This window comes from Coregonus clupeaformis, chromosome 9 (genome assembly GCF_020615455.1).
Source record: "Coregonus clupeaformis isolate EN_2021a chromosome 9, ASM2061545v1, whole genome shotgun sequence".
NCBI lineage: Eukaryota > Metazoa > Chordata > Actinopteri > Salmoniformes > Salmonidae > Coregonus > Coregonus clupeaformis.
In genome coordinates this window covers 49,595,557-49,615,435 of record NC_059200.1, presented here as the reverse complement: position 1 = coordinate 49,615,435, position 19,879 = coordinate 49,595,557, and the positions used below count along the sequence as shown (strand labels likewise).

The following is a 19,879-nucleotide window of genomic DNA, read 5'->3' as shown; positions in this document are numbered from 1 at the left end:
GTTAACTGCACCTCAGATTGCAGCACAAATAAATGCTTCACAGAGTTCAAGTAACAGACACATCTCAACATCAACTGTTCAGAGGAGACTGTGTGAATCAGGCCTTCATGGTCGAATCGCTGCAAGGAAACCACTACTAAAGGACACCAATAAGAAGAAGAGACTTGCTTGGGCCAAGAAACACAAGCAATGGACATTAGACCGGTGGAAATCTGTCTTTTGGTCTGATGAGTCCAAATTTGAGATTTTTGGATCCAACCGCCGTGTCTTTGTGAGACGCAAAGTAGGTGAACGGATGATCTCCGCATTTGTGGCTCCCACCGTGAAGCATGGAGGAGGAGGTGTGATGGTGTGGGGGTGCTTTGCTGGTGACACTGTTTGTGATTTATTTAGAATTCAAGACACACTTAACCAGCATGGCTATCACAGCATTCTGCAGCAATATGCCATCCCATCTGGTTTGCGCTGAATGGGACTATCATTTGTTTTTCAACAGGACAATGACCCAAAACACACCTCCAGGCTGTGTAAGGGCTATTTGACTAAGAAGGAGAGTGATTTGTTGCTGCATCAGATGACCTGGCCTCCACAATCACCCGACCTCAACCCAATTGAGATGGTTTGGGATGAGTTGGACCGCAGAGTGAAGGAAAAGCAGCCAACAAGTGCTTAGTATATGTGGGAACTCCTTCAAGACTGTTGGAAAAGCATTCCAGGTGAAGCTGGTTGAGAGAATGCCAAGAGTGTGCAAAGCTGTCATCAAGGCAAAGGATGGCTACTTTGAAGAATTTAAAATATATTTTGATTTGTTTAACACTTTTTTGGTTACTACATGATTCCATATGTGTTATTTCATAGTTTTGATGTCTTCACTATTATTCTACAATGTAGAAAATAGTAAAAATAAAGAAAAACCCTTGAATGAGTAGGTGTGTCCACACTTTTGACTGGTACTTTAAGTATTCACACCCCTTTGCTATGACACTCCAAATTGAGCTCCGGTGCATCCAATTTTCTTTGATCATCCTTGAGATGTCACTACAACTTGATTGGAGTCCACCCATGGCCAATTCAATTGTTTAGATATGATTTAGAAAGAAACACACCTGTCTATACTGTAAAAGGTCCCACAGTTCACAGTGCATGTCAGAGCAGAAACTCTACCAAGTCCAAAGAACTGTCTGTAGATCCCTGCGATAGAATTGTGATAAGGCATATATCCGGGGAAGGGTATAAAACAATTGAATTGAATGTTTCTAAGAGTAAAATGGTCTCCATAATTGGCAATTGAAAAAATATCGAACTACCCAGACTCTGCCTAGAGCTGGCCGTCCAACCACTCTGACAGAACTACAGAGTTCCTTGGCTGAGATGGGAGAACCTGCCAGAAGGAAAACAGTCTCTACAGCACTTCACCAACCTGGGCTTTATGGTTGAGTGGCCAGATAGAAGCGACTCCTGAGAAAAAGGTACATGACAGCACGCCTGGAGTTTGCATAAAGGCACGTGAAAGACTCTGAGAGCTTAAGGCAAAAGATTTTATAGTCCGATGAGAAAAAATGTGAACTCCTTGGCCTGAATGCAAAGCGCTATGTCTGGAGAAAACCAGACACAGCTCATCACCCGTCTAACACCATCCCTATGCTATGGGGATGTTTTTCACCGGCATGGACTGGGAGACTAGTAAGGATAGAGGGAACAATGAATGGAGCCAAATACAGGCAAATCCTTGATGAAAACCTGATTCAGAGTGCAAACGACCTTAGACTGGGACAAATAATTACATTCCAACAGGACAATGACCCCAAGCATACAGCCAAAGCAATGCTGGAATTGCTTCAGAACAAGAATGTAAAAGTCCTTGAGTGGCTCAGCCAAAGCCCAGACTTGAAGATTGCTGTTCACTGCCGCTCCCCATCTAACTTAACAGAGCTTGAGAAATTTTTCAAGGAAGAATGGGAGAAAATCCCAAAATCCAGATGAGCAAAGCTGATACAGACATATCCAAGACAACTCAAAGCTCTAATCGCCGCCAAAGGTGCTTCTACAAAGTATTGACTCAGGGGCGTGAATACTTACAGTTGAAGTCGGAAGTTTACATACACCTTAGCCAAATACATTTAAACTCAGTTTTTCACAATTCCTGACATTTAATCCTAGTAAAAATGCCCTGTCTTAGGTCAGTTAGGATCACCACTTTATTTTAAGAATGTGAAATGTCAGAATAATAGTAGAGAGAATTATTTATTTCAGTTTTTATTTCTTTCATCACATTCCCAGTGGGTCAGAAGTTAACATTCACTCAATTAGTAATTGGTAGCATTGCCTTTCAATTGTTTAACTTGGGTCAAACGTTTTGGGTAGCCTTCCACAAGATTCCCACTATAAGTTGGGTGTAATTTTGGCCCATTCCTCCTGACAGAGCTGGTATAACTGAGTCAGGTTTGTAGGCCTCCTTGCTTGCACACGCTTTTTCAGTTCTGCCCACAAATGTTTTATAGGATTGAGGTCAGGGCTATGTGATGGCCACTCCAATACCTTGACTTTGTTGTCCTTAAGTCATTTTGCCACAACATTGTCCATTTGGAAGACCCATTTGCGACCAAGCTTTAACTTCCTGACTGATGTCTTGAGATGCTGCTTCAGTATATCCACATAATTTTCCTTCCTCATGATGCCATCTATTTTGTGAAGTGCACCAGTTCCTCCTGCAGCAAAGCACCCCCACAGCATGATGCTGCCACCCCCATGCTTCACGGTTGGGATGGTGTTCTTGGGCTTGCAATCTACCCCATTTTTCCTCCAAACATAATGATGGTCATTATGGCCTAACAGTTCTATTTTTGTTTCATCATACCAGAGGACATTTCTTCAAGAAGTACGATCTTTGTCCCCATGTGCAGTTGCAAACCATAGTCTGGCTTTTTTATGGCGGTTTTGGAGCATTGGCTTCTTCCTTGCTCAGCGGCCTTTCAGGTTATGTCGATATAGGACTCGTTTTGTGGATTTAGATACTTTTGTACCTGTTTCCTCCAGCATCTTCACAAGGTCCTTTGCTGTTGTTCTGGGAGTGATTTGCACTTTTCGCACCAAAGTACGTTCATCTCTAGGAGACAGAACGCGTTTCCTTCCTGAGCGGTATGACGGCTGTGTGGTCCCATGGTGTTTATACTTGCATACTATTGTTTGTACAGATGAACGTGGTACCTTCAGGCGTTTGGAAATTGCTCCCAAGGATGAACCAGACTTGTGGAGGTCTACAATTTTTTTTCTGAGGTCTTGGCTGATTTCTTTTTTTCCCATGATGTCAAGCAAAGAGGCACTGAGTTAGAAGGTAGGCCTTGAAATACATCCACTGGTACACCTTCAGTTGACTCAAATGATGTCAATTAGCCTATCAGAAGCTTCTAAAGCAATGACATCATTTTCTGGAATTTTCCAAGCTGTTTAAAGGCACAGTCAACTTAGTGTATGTAAACTTCTGACCCACTGGAATTGTGATACAGTGAATTATAAGTGAAATAATCTGTCTGTAAACAATTGTTGGAAAAATTATTTGTGTCATGCACAAAGTAAATGTCCTAACTGACTTGCCAAAACTATAGTTTGTTAACAAGAAACTTGTGGAGTGGTTGAAAAACGAGTTTTAATGACTCCAACCTAAGTGTATGTAAACTTCCGACTTCAACTGTATGTAAATTCATTTTTTGTATTTCATTTTCAATAAATTTGCAAACATTTCTAAATACATGTTTTCACTTTGTCATTATGGGTTATTGTGTGTAGATAGGTGAAAGAAATCTATTTAATCCATTTTGAATTCAGTCTTTAACACAACAATAAATCAAGGGGTATGAATACTTTCTGAAGCCACTGTATACCCTTGGCAGTTGAAAGGTCTTTTCAATTTTATCTTCATAAGATGCAGGTATTCAACTAAGATGTATATTGTACAGTCTGCTCTTCCTTATCAGTCTAATGGTTGCCGGCCATCTGTCTGCTGTCGTCTGTGTGCTGTCTAGCAAGCTGATCTGGCACAGGTAGCTAAATCACACTGCTGGCTTAAATTAAAGAGAGTGGATAAGCATATGGACCTATGAATGAGATTGGCTGCACAGCACCCTTATAGGAGAGGAACAGAGGCAAAAGAGAGGCATATATTCTACCAGCATACATAATGATACAGCTTGGGCTGAATTGTCCTGCTGTTACAATTGTGCCTCTCCCCAAAGAAATGTTTGCATGGGTGCTGTGTGATGTTCAATTAAATCCAGAAAACACAGATATTGGTTAGCTGATTGAGTCTAGACCTAGAGTATTTCTCTGTGTCACTCTGTCCGCTCTTAGTTTCCTCAGTGGTTCCGAACGCAGTGACAGTCTCTAATCAACTGAACAAACAGGACCCTCTTGAAATTATGGAAGGCCCTTGATCAGTGCAAACGCTTTACTCTGCGACGAGGATTCACGAATGGCAATTAAGACAGGCAGATGGCATGAGAGGAGGGTTTGACTTGGCCCTAATCACACGGAAGCACATTCTGTTGAATGGCAGCGGTGTCTCTTCACAGTCTCCAAGGACCAAGGGCTCTCTGCTTCCGCTGCCAAGAAGGCTATCAGAAACATATGCTTTATCTGTCAAGCTCATTACAAGCCAGATTTAGAGAGAGGGACGCTATTTGTTGCATCACGTCAAATATGGTGGACAACAGCTGGCATGCAAAGATGTAAGAGGAGACATTGTTTTGGTTTCATGGGCTGTGTGTGGACATACAGTGAGTCCATGTTGTTAGCCTACTTACAATACATAAGCTGCATACTGTATGACATGGTTATCCATTGTTTTAAACCACTCAGCCTGCAATGATTCATTTAGGCTTCCTTACTGTGACCCTTCAGAGTGATTTCCATCTATTTCAATTCCCTGGCTCTTATTGTATTTGGCACTTTAATTATGCAGATATCTTTGCCTGGCAGTGAGGGACGTACATAATCCCAACAGCTGCTCTGAGAAGCCCAAAGTGTTCTTTGTTACGTGCACTGAGGATAAATATGAACTTCACAGGCATGGTGCTTCTTGCTTCTTGAGCTCTACATCATCCTGACAGATATCCAGGCAAACTGGGATGACACCTGCCATCTTGCAGTCTTGCCAAATGTAATTTTATGAGGGGGATGAATGAATTTACCCCGGAAACAGTGTAAAACTTTTCTCAGAGAGGAAAACACACATTACATGTTGCCCAACATTTTGCTGAGAAGCACACAAGGGTTTTGTCTGAGGCCCATAGTAACACTTTGTGTTGTTCTCTCTCTTTGCAGAAGAGTGGAGAAGCTGACAGGGTTGCCGATCCATGTAAGTACCCTGTAATCAACCAAACTGCACCACTTAAAACAGTATGTTATTTGATGGCAAAAACCTTTCATGTTGGTGCAGTTTATGTGAGCAGCATTGATAGTACATCCTTTATTTTCTCAAGGTTTTACATATAGTATCAAACCTACTTATACACTACTGACACACTGTGTGATGACTTCCTCATGTCTCTTGTGTTCAAGATGGTATTTTCAAATAACATGAGGGCGATTCCATGGCAGCATGGCCTGAAAATATTTTTGGTATCACAGATTGTTCTGGCGATTTACATAAACACTTCATTAGGAGGAAGAATGTTTAACATGCTTTTTACATTTGTATCACCATTTTGGGGGGGGGGGGCAACAAGTCTTGCTGAGGCAGCAGACTTTGTGAAAATTAGTATTTGTGTCATTCTCAAAACTTTTGACCACGACTGTATTTATACTGAGATCATGTGACAGATCATGTGACACTTAGATTGCACACAGGTGGACTTTATGTAACTAATTATGTGACTTCTGAAGGTAATTGGTTGCACCAGATCTTATTTAGGGGCTCCATAGCAAAGGGGGTGAATACATGTGCACGCACCACTTTTCCGTTATAATTTTTTTTGCATTTTTTGAAAAAAGTTATTTTTTGCATTTCACCAATTTTGACTATTTTGTGTATGTCCATTACATGAAATAAAAATCCATTTAAATTACAGGTTGTAATGCAACGAAATAGGAAAAAACGCCAAGGGGGATGAATACTTTTGCAAGGCACTGTAAGTTTCAAAACTAAATGCAAAGGTGCTAAAATATACAAAAGTAAAAGTATAAATCATTTCAAATTCCTTATTAATTAAACCAGATGGCACAATTGTTCTTGTTTTTTTTAATTTACATATAGCCAGGGGCATGCTCCAACACTCAGACATAATTTACAAACAAAGCATTTGAGTAAAGTAAAAGTTGTCAAAAATATAACTAGTAAAGTAAAAAAAACTTATTAAGTAGTACTTTAAAGTATTTTTTACTTAAGTACTTTACACCACTGTCCACGGCCCTATTAATTTTTTAATTTTTTTATTTTTCTGTAAAGGTATCTGTGACCAACATGCATATCTGTATTCCCTGTCATGTCAAATCCATCGATTAGGATAAATTAATTAATTTCAATTGAATGATTTCCTAATATGAACTGTAACTCATCTTTGAAATTGTTACATGTTGTGTTTATTTTTGTTCAGTACAGTTTCAATTTAAGGATCTCTCTTCCATACTGCTTTATGTACCATATTACAGCCAATCTCACTGTGCATTGGAATGTTATATTCAAATGTCCATTGGAATGTAATATTCAAAGTGTGTTTTCCTGTACAGTATTTGTTGTTGATGTATTGTTTTGTTGCCCTCACAACCACCCTTTTGTGTATTATAGCACACAGGCTGTGTTTCTGACCTTAGAGTGGCCTTAAAATGGCCTAAGGTAAGGAGACAACACCTCCCGGGTAACAACATTTTTCATTGCCATTTAAGGACAGACCAACAGTGTTAGAATATGTTGGCATTATTTTCATGGCGTGGTGATCCATCCGTCTCCTGGGACTAATTATTCACTGTCTGTTTGTATGCTAAACTTCCCCACCTTCAAAAAAGCATGTGCTGGGTCTTTTATTCCTTGTAAGGGAATAACTACAGATCTCTCTCTCTCTCTCACCCTTTGGCTAACTGTTGCCTCGGTCTCTCCTCTCATTCTTTCTGTCTCTGCGTGGCAAGGTTTTTATTGTCGTGTCTGTGCTACTCACTTGGAGATGACGGCCTTAATCAAATGGTCCCAGTTTTGAGACGACAATATTACCTGGGGAAATTGTGGTGGTGCAAACATGGCATGGTGGTCTTCTGTCAGCTCAGACAGAAGTCATTAATAAATTACATTTTACCGGCTAACAGCAGAAAAGGTCAGGCTGTACAAAGAACAGAAACAGAATGAAATGTAATGTAATCACCAGATGTTTTCTCTCTTTTGTTTAGGTCATATGCAAAATGTATATTGTCCATTTATCTTATGAATAGGTGGTGATTAATTTGGCCTTGAGTGATTAATTTATGAACCTTTTACTGAGGATTAATCAGGGTTCGTTACCATCACAAATTAAAGAATGGGAAGAGGCAAACCAAGTTAAGCAGCCCTGTGGTTCATTTAGACGGTAATTGGGTGGGAATTAGATAGGGCAAGGCAGACAGTGGGACTCTCTAACAAGCTGTAAACGACTGGAGAGGTAGAGGCAGGAGGAGAGGAGAGTAGAGGAGGCTATCCTCACATATACCAAGGTGTGAGTGTTTTGTCATTAAACCGAGCCAGATAACCCATCTCCATTTAACTTTCGCAGATCTTCCTCCTTCGAAGTCTTAACACATTAAAATAATTCAAATTCAAAAGGAATGCAAAGTGTTATTGCTCCAAAACAGTCATGTTTCATCACATAATTTGCTGCCCTCTTTTTACTCATGTATAGGAGTTCTCAGTGAGCATTGGAAAAAGGCTACATCAGGGACCACGCGCTCCATTGCCTCCAAATAACACACACATTCTCTGTATGGCCTTCATTTAAACTTTTGGGAGCGATCCAGATAGACAGACTTTCAGGTTCTACTTCAAAGAGTCATCTCTAATAATTAAAACTGTCACTATTGATCATTTCACTACTGACAGATATAAGTCACTATCAGATAGTCACTTCATAAATCTCAAGAAATATGATTTCATTATGTTGAAGAACAATAAAGATTACTCAGCATAGAGTTCATAAAATACCGGGCAGAAATCACTTAGCCATCAGAAACTTAATCAAAATAGTTAAATATAATAGCCTTTTGTAAAATGCCTCCACCTTATAGACTTGTTAATACACTTAAAAGCCCTCTGAATGACTTCTGAGTTGTGATTTGCCCCATAAATGTTCTGATTTCCAAGTCCATTCTGATCAAGCCCAGGAATTACAAGCATACCCCAGCATCCCTATAATCAAATCAAGGAGTAGGTACAGTACCTCTTCCGTTCCTTGATTCGACTTAAATTATGAAAGTTAAAGGCAATGGGAGTTGTGCTAAAATCGTAAGCTCTGTACTTAGCGTGCCCTGAGATCCAGTTGAAGGGCTTATGGAGGGCAGATCATACTCTCTGGGGATTTAGAGAACCTTACAGTGGCAGTGACACTCTGAATAGCACTTTACTTTGACTGGGGAGAACTGGGAGGAACGCTGCAGCGTCTGTTTGGGCTGAAGATATTAACACAGAACACGTTAAGATCGCAGAGAAAAATGACACAAAGATAGATGTCATTTTAAGGGGGGGGGGTAAAAACAACCTTGCAACTTGGCTTTGATCTTTAAGCAGCTTGTGTTGACACTAAATTACAATGCTATTCTGCTTTACAAGGCTAAAAAGAGCTAACACTGCCATTATTTGCATACTTCAAAAAAGGATAAGACGACAATATCTCATTCAACAGATTAGGTTTGCAAGCACAAGTCATCATCGCGTGACACGAGCCTACCAGATGAGCAAAATTACTTATATGCTCGCTTCCAGGCAAGTAACACTGAAACAGGCATGAGAGCATCAGCTGTTCCGGACGACTGTGTGATCACGCTCTCCGTAGCCGATGTGAGTAAGACCTTTAAACAGTTCAACATTCACAAGGCCGCAGGGCCAGACGGAATTACCAGGACGTGTACTCCGAGCATGCGCTGACCAACTGGCAAGTGTCTTCACTGACATTTTCAACCTCTCCCTGTCTGAGTCTGTAATACCAACATGTTTCAAGCAGACCACCATAGTCCCTGTGCCCAAGAACACTAAGGTAACCTGCCTAAATAACTACCGACCGGTAGCACTCACATCTGTAGCCATGAAGTGCTTTGAAAGGCTGGTCATGGCTCACATCAACACCATTATCCCAGAAACCCTAGACCCACTCCAATTTGCATACCGCCCCAACAGATCCACAGATGATGCAATCTCTATTGCGCTCCACACTGCCCTTTCATACCTGGACAAAAGGAACTCCTATGTGAGAATGCTATTCATTGACTACAGCTCAGTGTTCAACACCATAGTGCCTTCAAAGCTCATCACTAAGCTAAGGACCCTGGGACTAAACACCTCCCTCTGCAAATGGATCCTGGACTTCCTGATGGGCCGCCCCCAGGTGTTAAGGTAACAACACATCCGCCACGCTGATCCTCAACACGGGGTGCCCCTCAGGGGTGTGTGCTCAGTCCCCTCCTGTACTCCAGGTTCACTCATGACTGCATGGCCAGGCACGACTCCAACACCATCATTAAGTTTGCTGATGACACAACAGTGGTAGGCCTGATCAACGACAACGACGAGACAGCCTATAGGGAGGAGGTGAGAGACCTGGCCGTGTGGTGCCAGGACAACAACCTCTCCCTCGACGTGATCAAGACAAAGGAGATGATTGTGAACTACAGGAAAAAGAAGAGGACCGAGCACGGCCCCATTCTCATCGACGGGGCTGTAGTGGAGCAGGTTGAGAGCTTCAAGTTCCTTGGTGTCCACATCATCAACAAACTAGCATGGTCCAAGCACACCAAGACAGTCATGAAGAGGGCACGACAAAACCTAAGGAGTCTGAAAAGATTTGGCATGGGTCCTCAGATCCTCAAAAGGTTCTACAGCTGCACCATCGAGAGCATCTTGACTGGTTGCATCACAGCCTGGTATGGAAACTGCTCGACCTCCGACCGCAAGGCACTACAGAGGGTAGTGCATACGGCCCAGTACATCACTGGGGCCAAGCTTCCTGCCATCTAGGACCTCCATACCAGGCGGTGTCAGAAGACGGCCCTAAAAATTGTCAAAGACTCCAGCCACCCTAGTCATAGACTGTTCTCTCTGCTACCGCATGGCAAGCGGTACCGGAGCGCCAAGTCTAGGTTCAAGAGGCTTCTAAACAGCTTCTACCTCTAAGCCATAAGACTCGTGAACATCTAATCAAATGGCTACCCAGACTATTTGCATTGTGACCGCCCTCCCCTTTTACACTGCTGCAACTCTCTGTTTATTATCTATGCATAGTCACTTTAATAACTCAACCTACATGTACATATTACCTCAATTACCTCGACTAACCGGTGCCCCCGCACATTGACTCTGTACCGGTACCCCCTGTATATAGCCTCGCTATTGTTATTTTACTGCTGCTATTTAATTATTAGTTAATTTTATTTCTTATTATTTTGTCATTTAGTGTTGTTTTTTTGTTATTGTTGTATTCTTTCTGAAAATTGCATTGTTGGTTAAGGGTTTGTAAGTAAGCATTTCACTGTTGTATTCTGCGCATGTGACAAATAAAAATGTATTTGATATCTTTTGAAATCGTAACACCATCATTACACTGTATATCAGTGGCGGTTGGTGCCGTTTTAAGATGATGGAGGAAGATTATTTTTTTATGAACATTGCCTTATTTCTATTGCAGCATATTGGATGACTGTCATTCATATTCCATTCACCCAGCTCAATGTAACATCGATAGGTTTAGACTACTACATGATACTCAAATTTCCCTGTACCATCATGAGGTTGCTACAACCTAGCCTATGAATGAAAGTTTACAGCGTAGGTGCACACGAGAGAATTTTGAGTAATCAAGGTGACAGACAGTGACACATTCAACACCGCGTTGTACACTCTTGCCTGCATCTAGCTGATCTAGGGTGTAATCATTAGTCCAACAGTTGCAAAGGAGAGTTTCTATTGGACAAAATCAGGTATTTTTATCCCAGTTTTGTTTCGTTTGCTTCTGTTTAATAAATGTTTTCCAACAGAATCGGCGCAATGAATACACCCCTGATCACACGCAAACATAGTTCACTTTCCTAGCAGCCACATACAAACAGCTCATTGTATATTGTTAATTCCTTCTCGCATCTATCTACGCGCTCTCCTGCTCTCACCTTTTCCCTTCGCTTGTGGACTTCAGTGCAAAACACATCAACTGCCTGTGACCAGGTGAAAAAACATTTCTAAGCCTCTACACACAGCCTACATCGTTGTCACATCATAGTCAACATAGCTACTAGAAATAATGCGTTAGTAAACCCGCTACAATCATGCAGTGTACAGTCAACAGCAAGCAGTTACACCAGTAGGCCCCGGTGGCAATGAATGAATGAATAAAACCAAACGCTTACCTTGACTTGTAAGAGTTAGTGTTGGATAGCCATAGTCAGCATCCCTCTCTGTTTGAGCCAGGTGTTTGAGTAGGCCAAACTAGCTAGCTGCATTCGATGCTAGCTAAGTAAGTGAAAGTGAAAAAATATATATACTACGAAATATAGCTAGCTCTCTCTCTCTTGCTTCTTCTTAATTTTGCAAGAAATACATGTGTTAACTATTCAACTATTGTCTTTCTCTCTCTTTGAGTCAACTACTCACCACATTTGATGCACTGCAGTGCTAGCTAGCTGTAGCTTATGCTTTCAGTACTAGATTTATTCTCTGATCCTTTGATTGGGTGGAAAACATGTCAGCTCATGCTGCAAAAGTATGTGGACACCCCTTCAAATTAGTGGATTTGGCTATTTCAGCCACACCCGTTGCTGACAGGTGCCATGCAATCTCCATAGACAATCATTGGCAGTAGAATGGACTTACTGAAGAGCTCAGTGACTTTCAACGTGGCACCGTCATAGGATGCCACCTTTCCAACAAGTCAGTTCATAAAATGTCTGCCCTGCTAGAGCTGCCCCGGTCAACTTTAAGTGCTGCTACAGCATACAATGACATTCTAGACAATTCTGTGCTTCCAACTTTGTGGCAACCGTTTGAGGAAGGCCCTTTCCTGTTTCAGCATGACAATGCCCCAGTGTACAAAGCGAGGTCCATACAGAAATGATTTGTCGAGATCGGTGTGGAAGAACTTGACTGGCCTGCACAGATCCCTGACCTCAACCCCATCAAACACCTTTGGGATGAATTGGAACGCCGACTGCGAGCCAGGCCTAATCGCACAACATCAGTCCCCGACCTCACTAATGCTCTTGTGGCTGAATGGACGCAAGTCCCCGCAGCAATGTTCCAACATCTAGTGGAAAGCCTTCCCAGAAGAGTGGAGGCTGTTAAAGCAGCAAAGGGGGGACGAACTCCATATTAATGCCCATGATTTTGGAATGAGATGTTCGACGAGCAGGTGTTCACATACTTTTGGTCATGCAGTGTATGTTGGAGGACGTGCTCTGGAAGTTGTCATAATTACTATGCACTGTAAGTCTATGGAAGGGGGTGAGAACCATGAGCCTCCCAGGTTTTGTATTGAAGTCACTGTACCACAGGATGACAGAAGTTAGTTGTCCTCCGGCTACACCATGGTGCTGCTGAAGCTACTGTAGACCTACTGTATTTATTATAGTTTTATCTAAAAATGAGTTTCACTATTTTTATTTTTTAATGAAATTCACTGAGGAGGATGGTCTTCCCCTTCCTTCTCTGAGGAGTCTCCACTACTGTATATGGGATCTGTGATGATATAAAATAGGTAATTTAATAAATATAGAAAGGAATATAAATATGACTTGAGCCATCTTTGAGGTGTTCACAGAAGACAGGTTATATTTGCATTGACTCACACTGCCTCGTCTCTGGGGTGTCAGCAACACAGTGTTTTCAGCTTGAGCAGTTATGTGGCATTACCCCGAAGATACACTTTTTACCTTTATCTTGAACTGTATTGCCTGGCATCGACACACATCCTGCTTTATGAGGTGGGAAAATAAACGATTGCCTTGAATTCCTATGTACTCCTATTCTCCTTGCTTCTCTGCCTGACGGAGTTCTGAGACTAAGTTATTGAGTTTGGGATCTCATCCGGGCAGCAAGGTCCTCAGAAGCACTTTGTCACTCTGCAAAGGACAAAGTATATTTGCATACCTCAGGGGAAGTGGAAATATTAATAAGATGCTGTCAAGTCGGGTTATATGACTCAGTAAACACATTCTCTGCACAATGCCTGCATATGCATTTGGTGTAAGAGAGACAGTGCTATTGAAACAGTCAGAGGGAGTTTTTCTTTGCCAGATGAGTTCATTCACGTTTTGACTGAGATTGATGCTGCTGATTTTTCCTAGGAAATATCTCTCAAAATGTATTTCTGAGAAATGTTCATAGTTCAGCTAGAGAATAAATTCCATATGTGACCAATATCGAGACGTCAAACCTTCTACAGCCACCAGCTGTAGATTGCAGGTCTAGACAGAGAAGAAGATAGGTGTATAGAAGGTGCAACAAAGACTTTGTGTATGTTACACTTTGAAGAGTGTGCAGGATTTTCTTTTAAGTCTTTACACTTTGCAAAGACAAAGAGAGTGAATTTGCCTAGCACTCCCACTCAGAGAAACCCACACAGAGTACATTATTTTGTTCATAAGGGACAGACAGACCCGCCTCAGGCTGATGGCTTAAGGCTTAGTGATTGAAAATCACAAACTCAAAACCACTGAATGGTCCTCATGTGAGGTGAAAATGAGTTCAACGAGGCAAATAGAATTTGAAAGGTTCTAATACAGTATTTGTATTTTCTACATAATTTTCTAAATATGACAAGCAATTACCAGTGTCCTCATTTTGGCAGTCTGGGAGGATGCGAGCCTGCCAGGATTCACGCTTTGAATGTGTGCTTTTAAAATTCAATACGCAATTTGTGCGTCTCTGAAGCTCTTTAGCTATGTCCTCTCCTTTTGTGTTCATGACAAGTCATAGCATAAAAGCCCCCTGGTGCATCTGACAGACAGTCTGATCTTAGCAAACTATGCAAATATTCTACTGAGATTCGTCGTAAAATAACACCATAACATTAAATAATACAGTCTTTGTGTTGGATCCTTGCTATGGTAGTGCATTTGTATAGTGTTCATATTTACTGTTCGTAGAGCCTTTGGGTGATGTGAATCCTGGTATGGCATAATAACCAGCTATATAACTATACCAGTGGATGGGTAGCTCCTTTCGAGAATATCTGCGAGTGTCTTTGGAATTAAAACACTGAATTATTTATAACTCGACAAACGTGAAACTGGCTCAGGTAAGTAGCAGGGAGAGAGAACATCCGCAGCACTAGCGACAATAACGAATAAAAAAGACTGTTTCCCTGGTTACGTCCCAAATAGCAACCTACCTTTTGAAAGTAGAGCACTAAATAGGTAACATGGTGCCATTTGGGCCGCACACCTTGTTTGTTTTGAAAACTGTGTGGTCTAACAGGAGCATGGATTCTGCCTGTGTTTTAGAAGATAATTATAGAAGCATGCTGAATGAATGTAAGGAAATTCTCATCAGCAGGTGATTTACCAGGAATCTCTTCACTCATTTCCCCCCGCCTACAATACACAGCATTGTTCAGAGTAGTAATGCTTTATTGGTGGCCCATCAGTGCTTTCAGCTCTGCAGTGTTTACTATACTAATAGCAAGTAAAGTTATGCCATCTACTAATTCAGGTGAAAGCTATGATGCCTTATTGATATCACTTGTTAAATCCACTTCAATCAGTGTAAATGAAGGGGAGGAGACAGGTAAAGGTTTTTATTTTTAAGCATTTAGACAATTGAGACATGGATTGTGTATGTGTGCCATTCAGAGGGTGAATGGGCAAGACAAAAGAGTTAAGTGTCTTTGAACGGGGTATGGTAGTAGGTGCCAGGCGCACCAGTTTGAGTGTGTCAAGAACTGCAACGCTGCTGGATTTTTCACGCTCAACAGTTTCCCATGTGTATCAAGAATGGTCCACCACCCAAAGGACATCCAGCCAATTTGACACAACTGTGGGAAGCATTGGAATCAATATGGGCCAGCATCCCTGTGGAACGCTTTCGACACCTTGTAGAGTCCATGACCCGACAAATTGAGGCTGTTCTGAGGGCAAAAGGGGGTGCAACTCAATATTAGGATTCAGCATTTAACAATGCTTGCTACAGTATCAAATTTCTTCTGTTGGAGAGCAGTGAGGCCCTGAGATCCAGTGGCCTGCATGGTAAAAGAGTGTGACAGAAATCTAAACGTCTTAATAAAGTCTCTCTCTCTCGCTCCGACTGATTGACATGGAAGTCCTCTGTGAGTGTTGTGTTCACCGAATATTATCATAGTCTCAGGTAAAGGGAGAGAATGGTGCTTGGAACCAAAAATAGACAGGAAAAGGCAAATTATCATTTCGAGTCTTGTCTTGGTCAGTCCGAGTGTTAGTGGCTGTAAGTGAGAGAATGCAGGTCAGCACAATCAGTGTGAAACTCTCCCTCCCATCCTCCCGCCCAAACAGCCTTAAGTTTCAGGGCTGGTTGTTACCATGCCCAGTCCTCACTGTGGCAACACGCTAGCTACACAGCCATGCTATCAAGGAATGCCTTTTTCTTCTGTCTCCTAATTTTCATATGACAATTCTGTCTTTTGATATTTTATACAGTCTTGTGATTAACTTTAAGCATTGAGTTTTAGGTTTATTTGCACTTTAAACTATTATTTTGAGGATATCATCTCTTCTCAGAGGAGGGATCATACTGTCGGAGATGATGAAGAAATATGTCTCTATGATACAGTATGCCATACTGCACTGGGCTGACTTCAAATATTTCCCCCTCTTCCCATCTCTCCTAACTCCATCTCCCTACCTCTACCTACCCATCACTCCTTTACCATTAGACCATAGTCATTAAATAATATTATTGGTAAGATCAGCTTTAGTGCCTTATGTGACAACAGTTCTGTTTAAAAATGGAGAAACATGTATTTTCATATTGGTGGGGTGGAGATGTTACAAATCATCCCTTGCAAGTGATAAGGCAAGGTTATTTGAGGTTTGTGTCAATATGGCCTGTGTCCCAAATGGCACCCTTTTCCCTTTATAGTGTACTACTTTTGACCAGAGCCCTATGGGCCCTAGTCAAATTAATAATCTATATAGGGAAGAGTTACACATCCATGGCCATGATAATAGATTAAATGTTGACTTAGTTCATTAGGCCTATGTTTCATTTCATTTTAGTCATTTAGCAGACACTCTTATCCAGAACAGTTTACACTTAGTCCTTTCATCTCAAGATAGCTAGGTGGGACAACCACATACCACAGTCATGGTAACTAAAATGTTCCTCAATAAATTAGTTATCAGCAAAGTCAGAGCTAATAAGGGGGAAAAAAGTCAAGTGCGAGCGTTAGTTCACGAAAGGCAGGTGATGGTACTGTGGGATTATATTATTTTAGATACTCTTTGAAGAGGTAGGGTTTCATATGTTTTTGGAAGATGGGCAGGGACTCTGCTGTCCTAGCTTCATGGGGAAGCTGGTTCCACCATTGGCGTGCCAGGACAGAGATGAGCTTGGACTGGGCTGAGCGGGAGGGCCAAGGGACCATAAGTGGCAGAACGGAGTGCTCGGGTTGGGGTGTAGGATTTGAGCATCGCATGAAGGTAGGGAGGGGCAGTTTATATTGCTGCTCTATAGGCAAGCACCATGGTCTTGTAGTGGATGCGAGCTTCGATTGGAAGTCAGTGGAATGTGTGAAGGAGCGGGGTGACATGGGAGAACTTGGGAAGGTTGAACACCAGGCTGGCTGCAGCGTTCTGGATAAGTTGCAGGGGTTTGATGGCACAATCAGGGAGCCCAGCTAACAGCAAGTTGCAGTAGTCCAGATAGGAGATGACAAGTGCCTGGATTAGGACATGCGCTGCTTCCTGTGTGAGGTAGGGTCATACTCTACGGATGTTGTAGAGCATGAACCTGCAGGAACAAGTCACTGCTTTGATGTTGCAGAGAATGACAGGGTGTTGTCCAGGGTCAAGTGAATGTTCTTTGCACTCTGGGAGGGGAACACTGTGGAGTTGTCAACTGTGATGGAGAGGTTTTGGAGCGGGCAGGCCTTCCCCGGGAGGAAGAGCAGCTCGGTCTTGTCGAGGTTTGCTTGAAGTAGTGGGCCGATATCCATGCTGAGATATCTGCCAGGCACGCAGAGATGCGTGTCCCCGCCTGGGTGTCAGAAGGGGGGAATGGAGAAAAGTAGTTGAGACCATGTGAGGATATGAGGGAGACGAGTGACTTGGTGTATAGAGAGAAGAGGGCCTAGAACCGAGCCCTGGCGGACACTAGTAGTGAGAGTACGTGGTGCAGATACAGATCCTCTCCACATCACCTGGTAGGAGCAGCCTGCCAGGTAGGATGCAGAGCCTGAGACACACAGCCCTGAGAGGGTGGAGAGGAGGATCTGCTGGTCCACAGTGTTGAATGCAGCGGATACATCTAGGAGGATGTATCTGTTACGTTCCCCAGCAAGAAAAATGTTTGCCCAAGAAGAGGCAAACGAAATAAAAACTCAGATAGATCAGATAAAGAGACAACTAGAAACCAACTAGAAACTAAAGGTGCCAACCCTCCACATCGCTCAAGACAATTGGAGCATTGGTGCCAGCACAGGTGAAATACCTTCCTACTAACGAGATGGACAAGCCAGCCCAGGTGTCACACATACTGACTAACCAGGTGACACCAATCGGTGCGCTCCACGTGCTAACGTCCAACCTAGAAATATAAAATGGAAAAACGAATTGTCCTTACCATGGACATGTGGATTTCAAGGCAAAACTTCTGCACTATGAGACTCCAGAGAAGGAGTCGGCAGTTCGTGTAGCTCGTCTTTTGCAGGAAAACGAGAGGGTTATGATCGGTACAGACCACCATAGGGGTAAAGACCGATAAATAAACCTTGAAGTGCTGAAGAGCCAGTACCAAAGCGAGCGTCTCCTTCTCAATAGTCGAATAGTGCTTTTGATATGAGTCCAATTTCTTTGAAAAATACCCCAACAGGGTGCTCAACATTGTTATCGTCTTTTTGTAGGAGCACAGCCCCTACTCCTACATCTCTGGCATCGGTGTACAAAGCAAATGGACGACGAAAATACGGAGCAGCTAGCACTGGTGCAAAGACCAAAAGGGCCTTTGTCTTTCTCTTTCTGTTGGAGGGTAACCCGAAGACGAAGGTAGGAAAACAAACCATCAGGAGTGACAAAAGCAGACAACTCTTTGGCACACTCAGTTAGAGGGACCTGCCAATATCCCTTCAGCAGATCAAACTTGCTAACGTACTTAGCAGCGCCAACACGGTCCACGCAATTGTCGACCCTGGGCAATGTCCGACTTAATAACGGCATTGAGTTTCCGAAAATCTGAACAAAACTGCAGAGACCCATCCGCCTTAGATACAAATATACAGGACGAACTCCACAGACTGTTGCCATGTTGCGCAATGCTGATCTCAAGCATTAACTCCAAGTCACTGCGGAGATTCTCTTCCTTTTCAGGATTCACTCGATAGGCATGTTGTTTGATTGGGGCAGAGTCAAAAACGTCAATGTCATGCTCTAATACATTTGCCTGAGTTGGCACATCTGAGAATAAACACTGATATTCTAAAAGCAGTGCAACAATGTCACCTTTTTCCTCCGGAGACAAGTATGCCAAAACAAGTTATTTTGAGTACGCTCTTGTGAGGACAAGAGTGTGGAGAATGCATAAAACATCACATTTGAGAAGCACTTGAACTCCCCCTACTGTATTACCTCATGCTGCACCTCCCATTCACTGAACCTACTTCCAGCCAGGACAATGGCAATTAGAGACTAAACAAGATATACACAAAGCAAACGTTTTGCTTCATAAATATCACCTATCTATATGTGAATCATAATAATCTGATTAGCCAGCAAGTTTTACATTTGAAATGCAACCTAAAACTAATGTTGTTATGCAAGGTAGATGGCCAATGTTAGGTATGAATTCTTCGTGGGTAGCTAACGCTAGCTAGCTTCCAATTCTTTGTCAGTTAGCCTGCCATCTCCAACACTACAGTGGGTATTCTAGGCAGTTGAACATGCCAAAATGAACACTGTATGTATTTATTAACGTATCAAGATGAAATATGTGACCTCTTCCAGGAACCTAGTTGGTTAGCTTTAGCTACCTGCAGATTCATGCATGGTGCATGGTAGTATGGGTTGGGATTATGGTTTATAGTTTAGCTAGATAGCTACATGTTTAAACAAATCACTCCACTATGAAAGTAACCATTTCACTGTACCGTTTACACCTTCTGTAGTCCCGTGTAGCTCAGTTGGTAGAGCATGGCGTTTGCAACGCCAGGGTTGTGGGTTCGATTCCCACGGGGGGCCAGTATGAAAATGTATGCACTCACTAAAAATCTGTAAGTCGCACTGGATAAATGTAAATGTAAATCCTGTTCATGTGACAAATAAACTTAGATTTTATTTTAAATAATGTGTGTTTACCAGAGACAGTAATGTGAAGAACAACATGACCAACACCAAAGTCAGATTATGATATAGGCCAAGGACTAGATCAAGTGTATTTTTACTACTACTTTTTGCTACTACTTTCACCATTTTCAGTCTTGAAATCTTTGGTTGTTTACTACACAACCTTATTCACTCTGTTTAGCACATGGCCTCACATGTG

The 19,879-nt window shown here is 42.2% G+C and overlaps 1 protein-coding gene across 1 annotated transcript in view; it reads left to right on the top strand.

The window, feature by feature from the left end:
- LOC121574008 (follistatin-related protein 4) overlaps positions 1-19,879 on the top strand; it is a 210,186-nt gene that overhangs the window by 20,978 nt on the left and 169,329 nt on the right. The window contains exon 3 of the mRNA XM_041886511.2: positions 5,320-5,353. Coding sequence (XP_041742445.2) covers positions 5,320-5,353 — 34 coding nt within the window. The remainder of the gene's footprint in view (positions 1-5,319; positions 5,354-19,879) is intronic.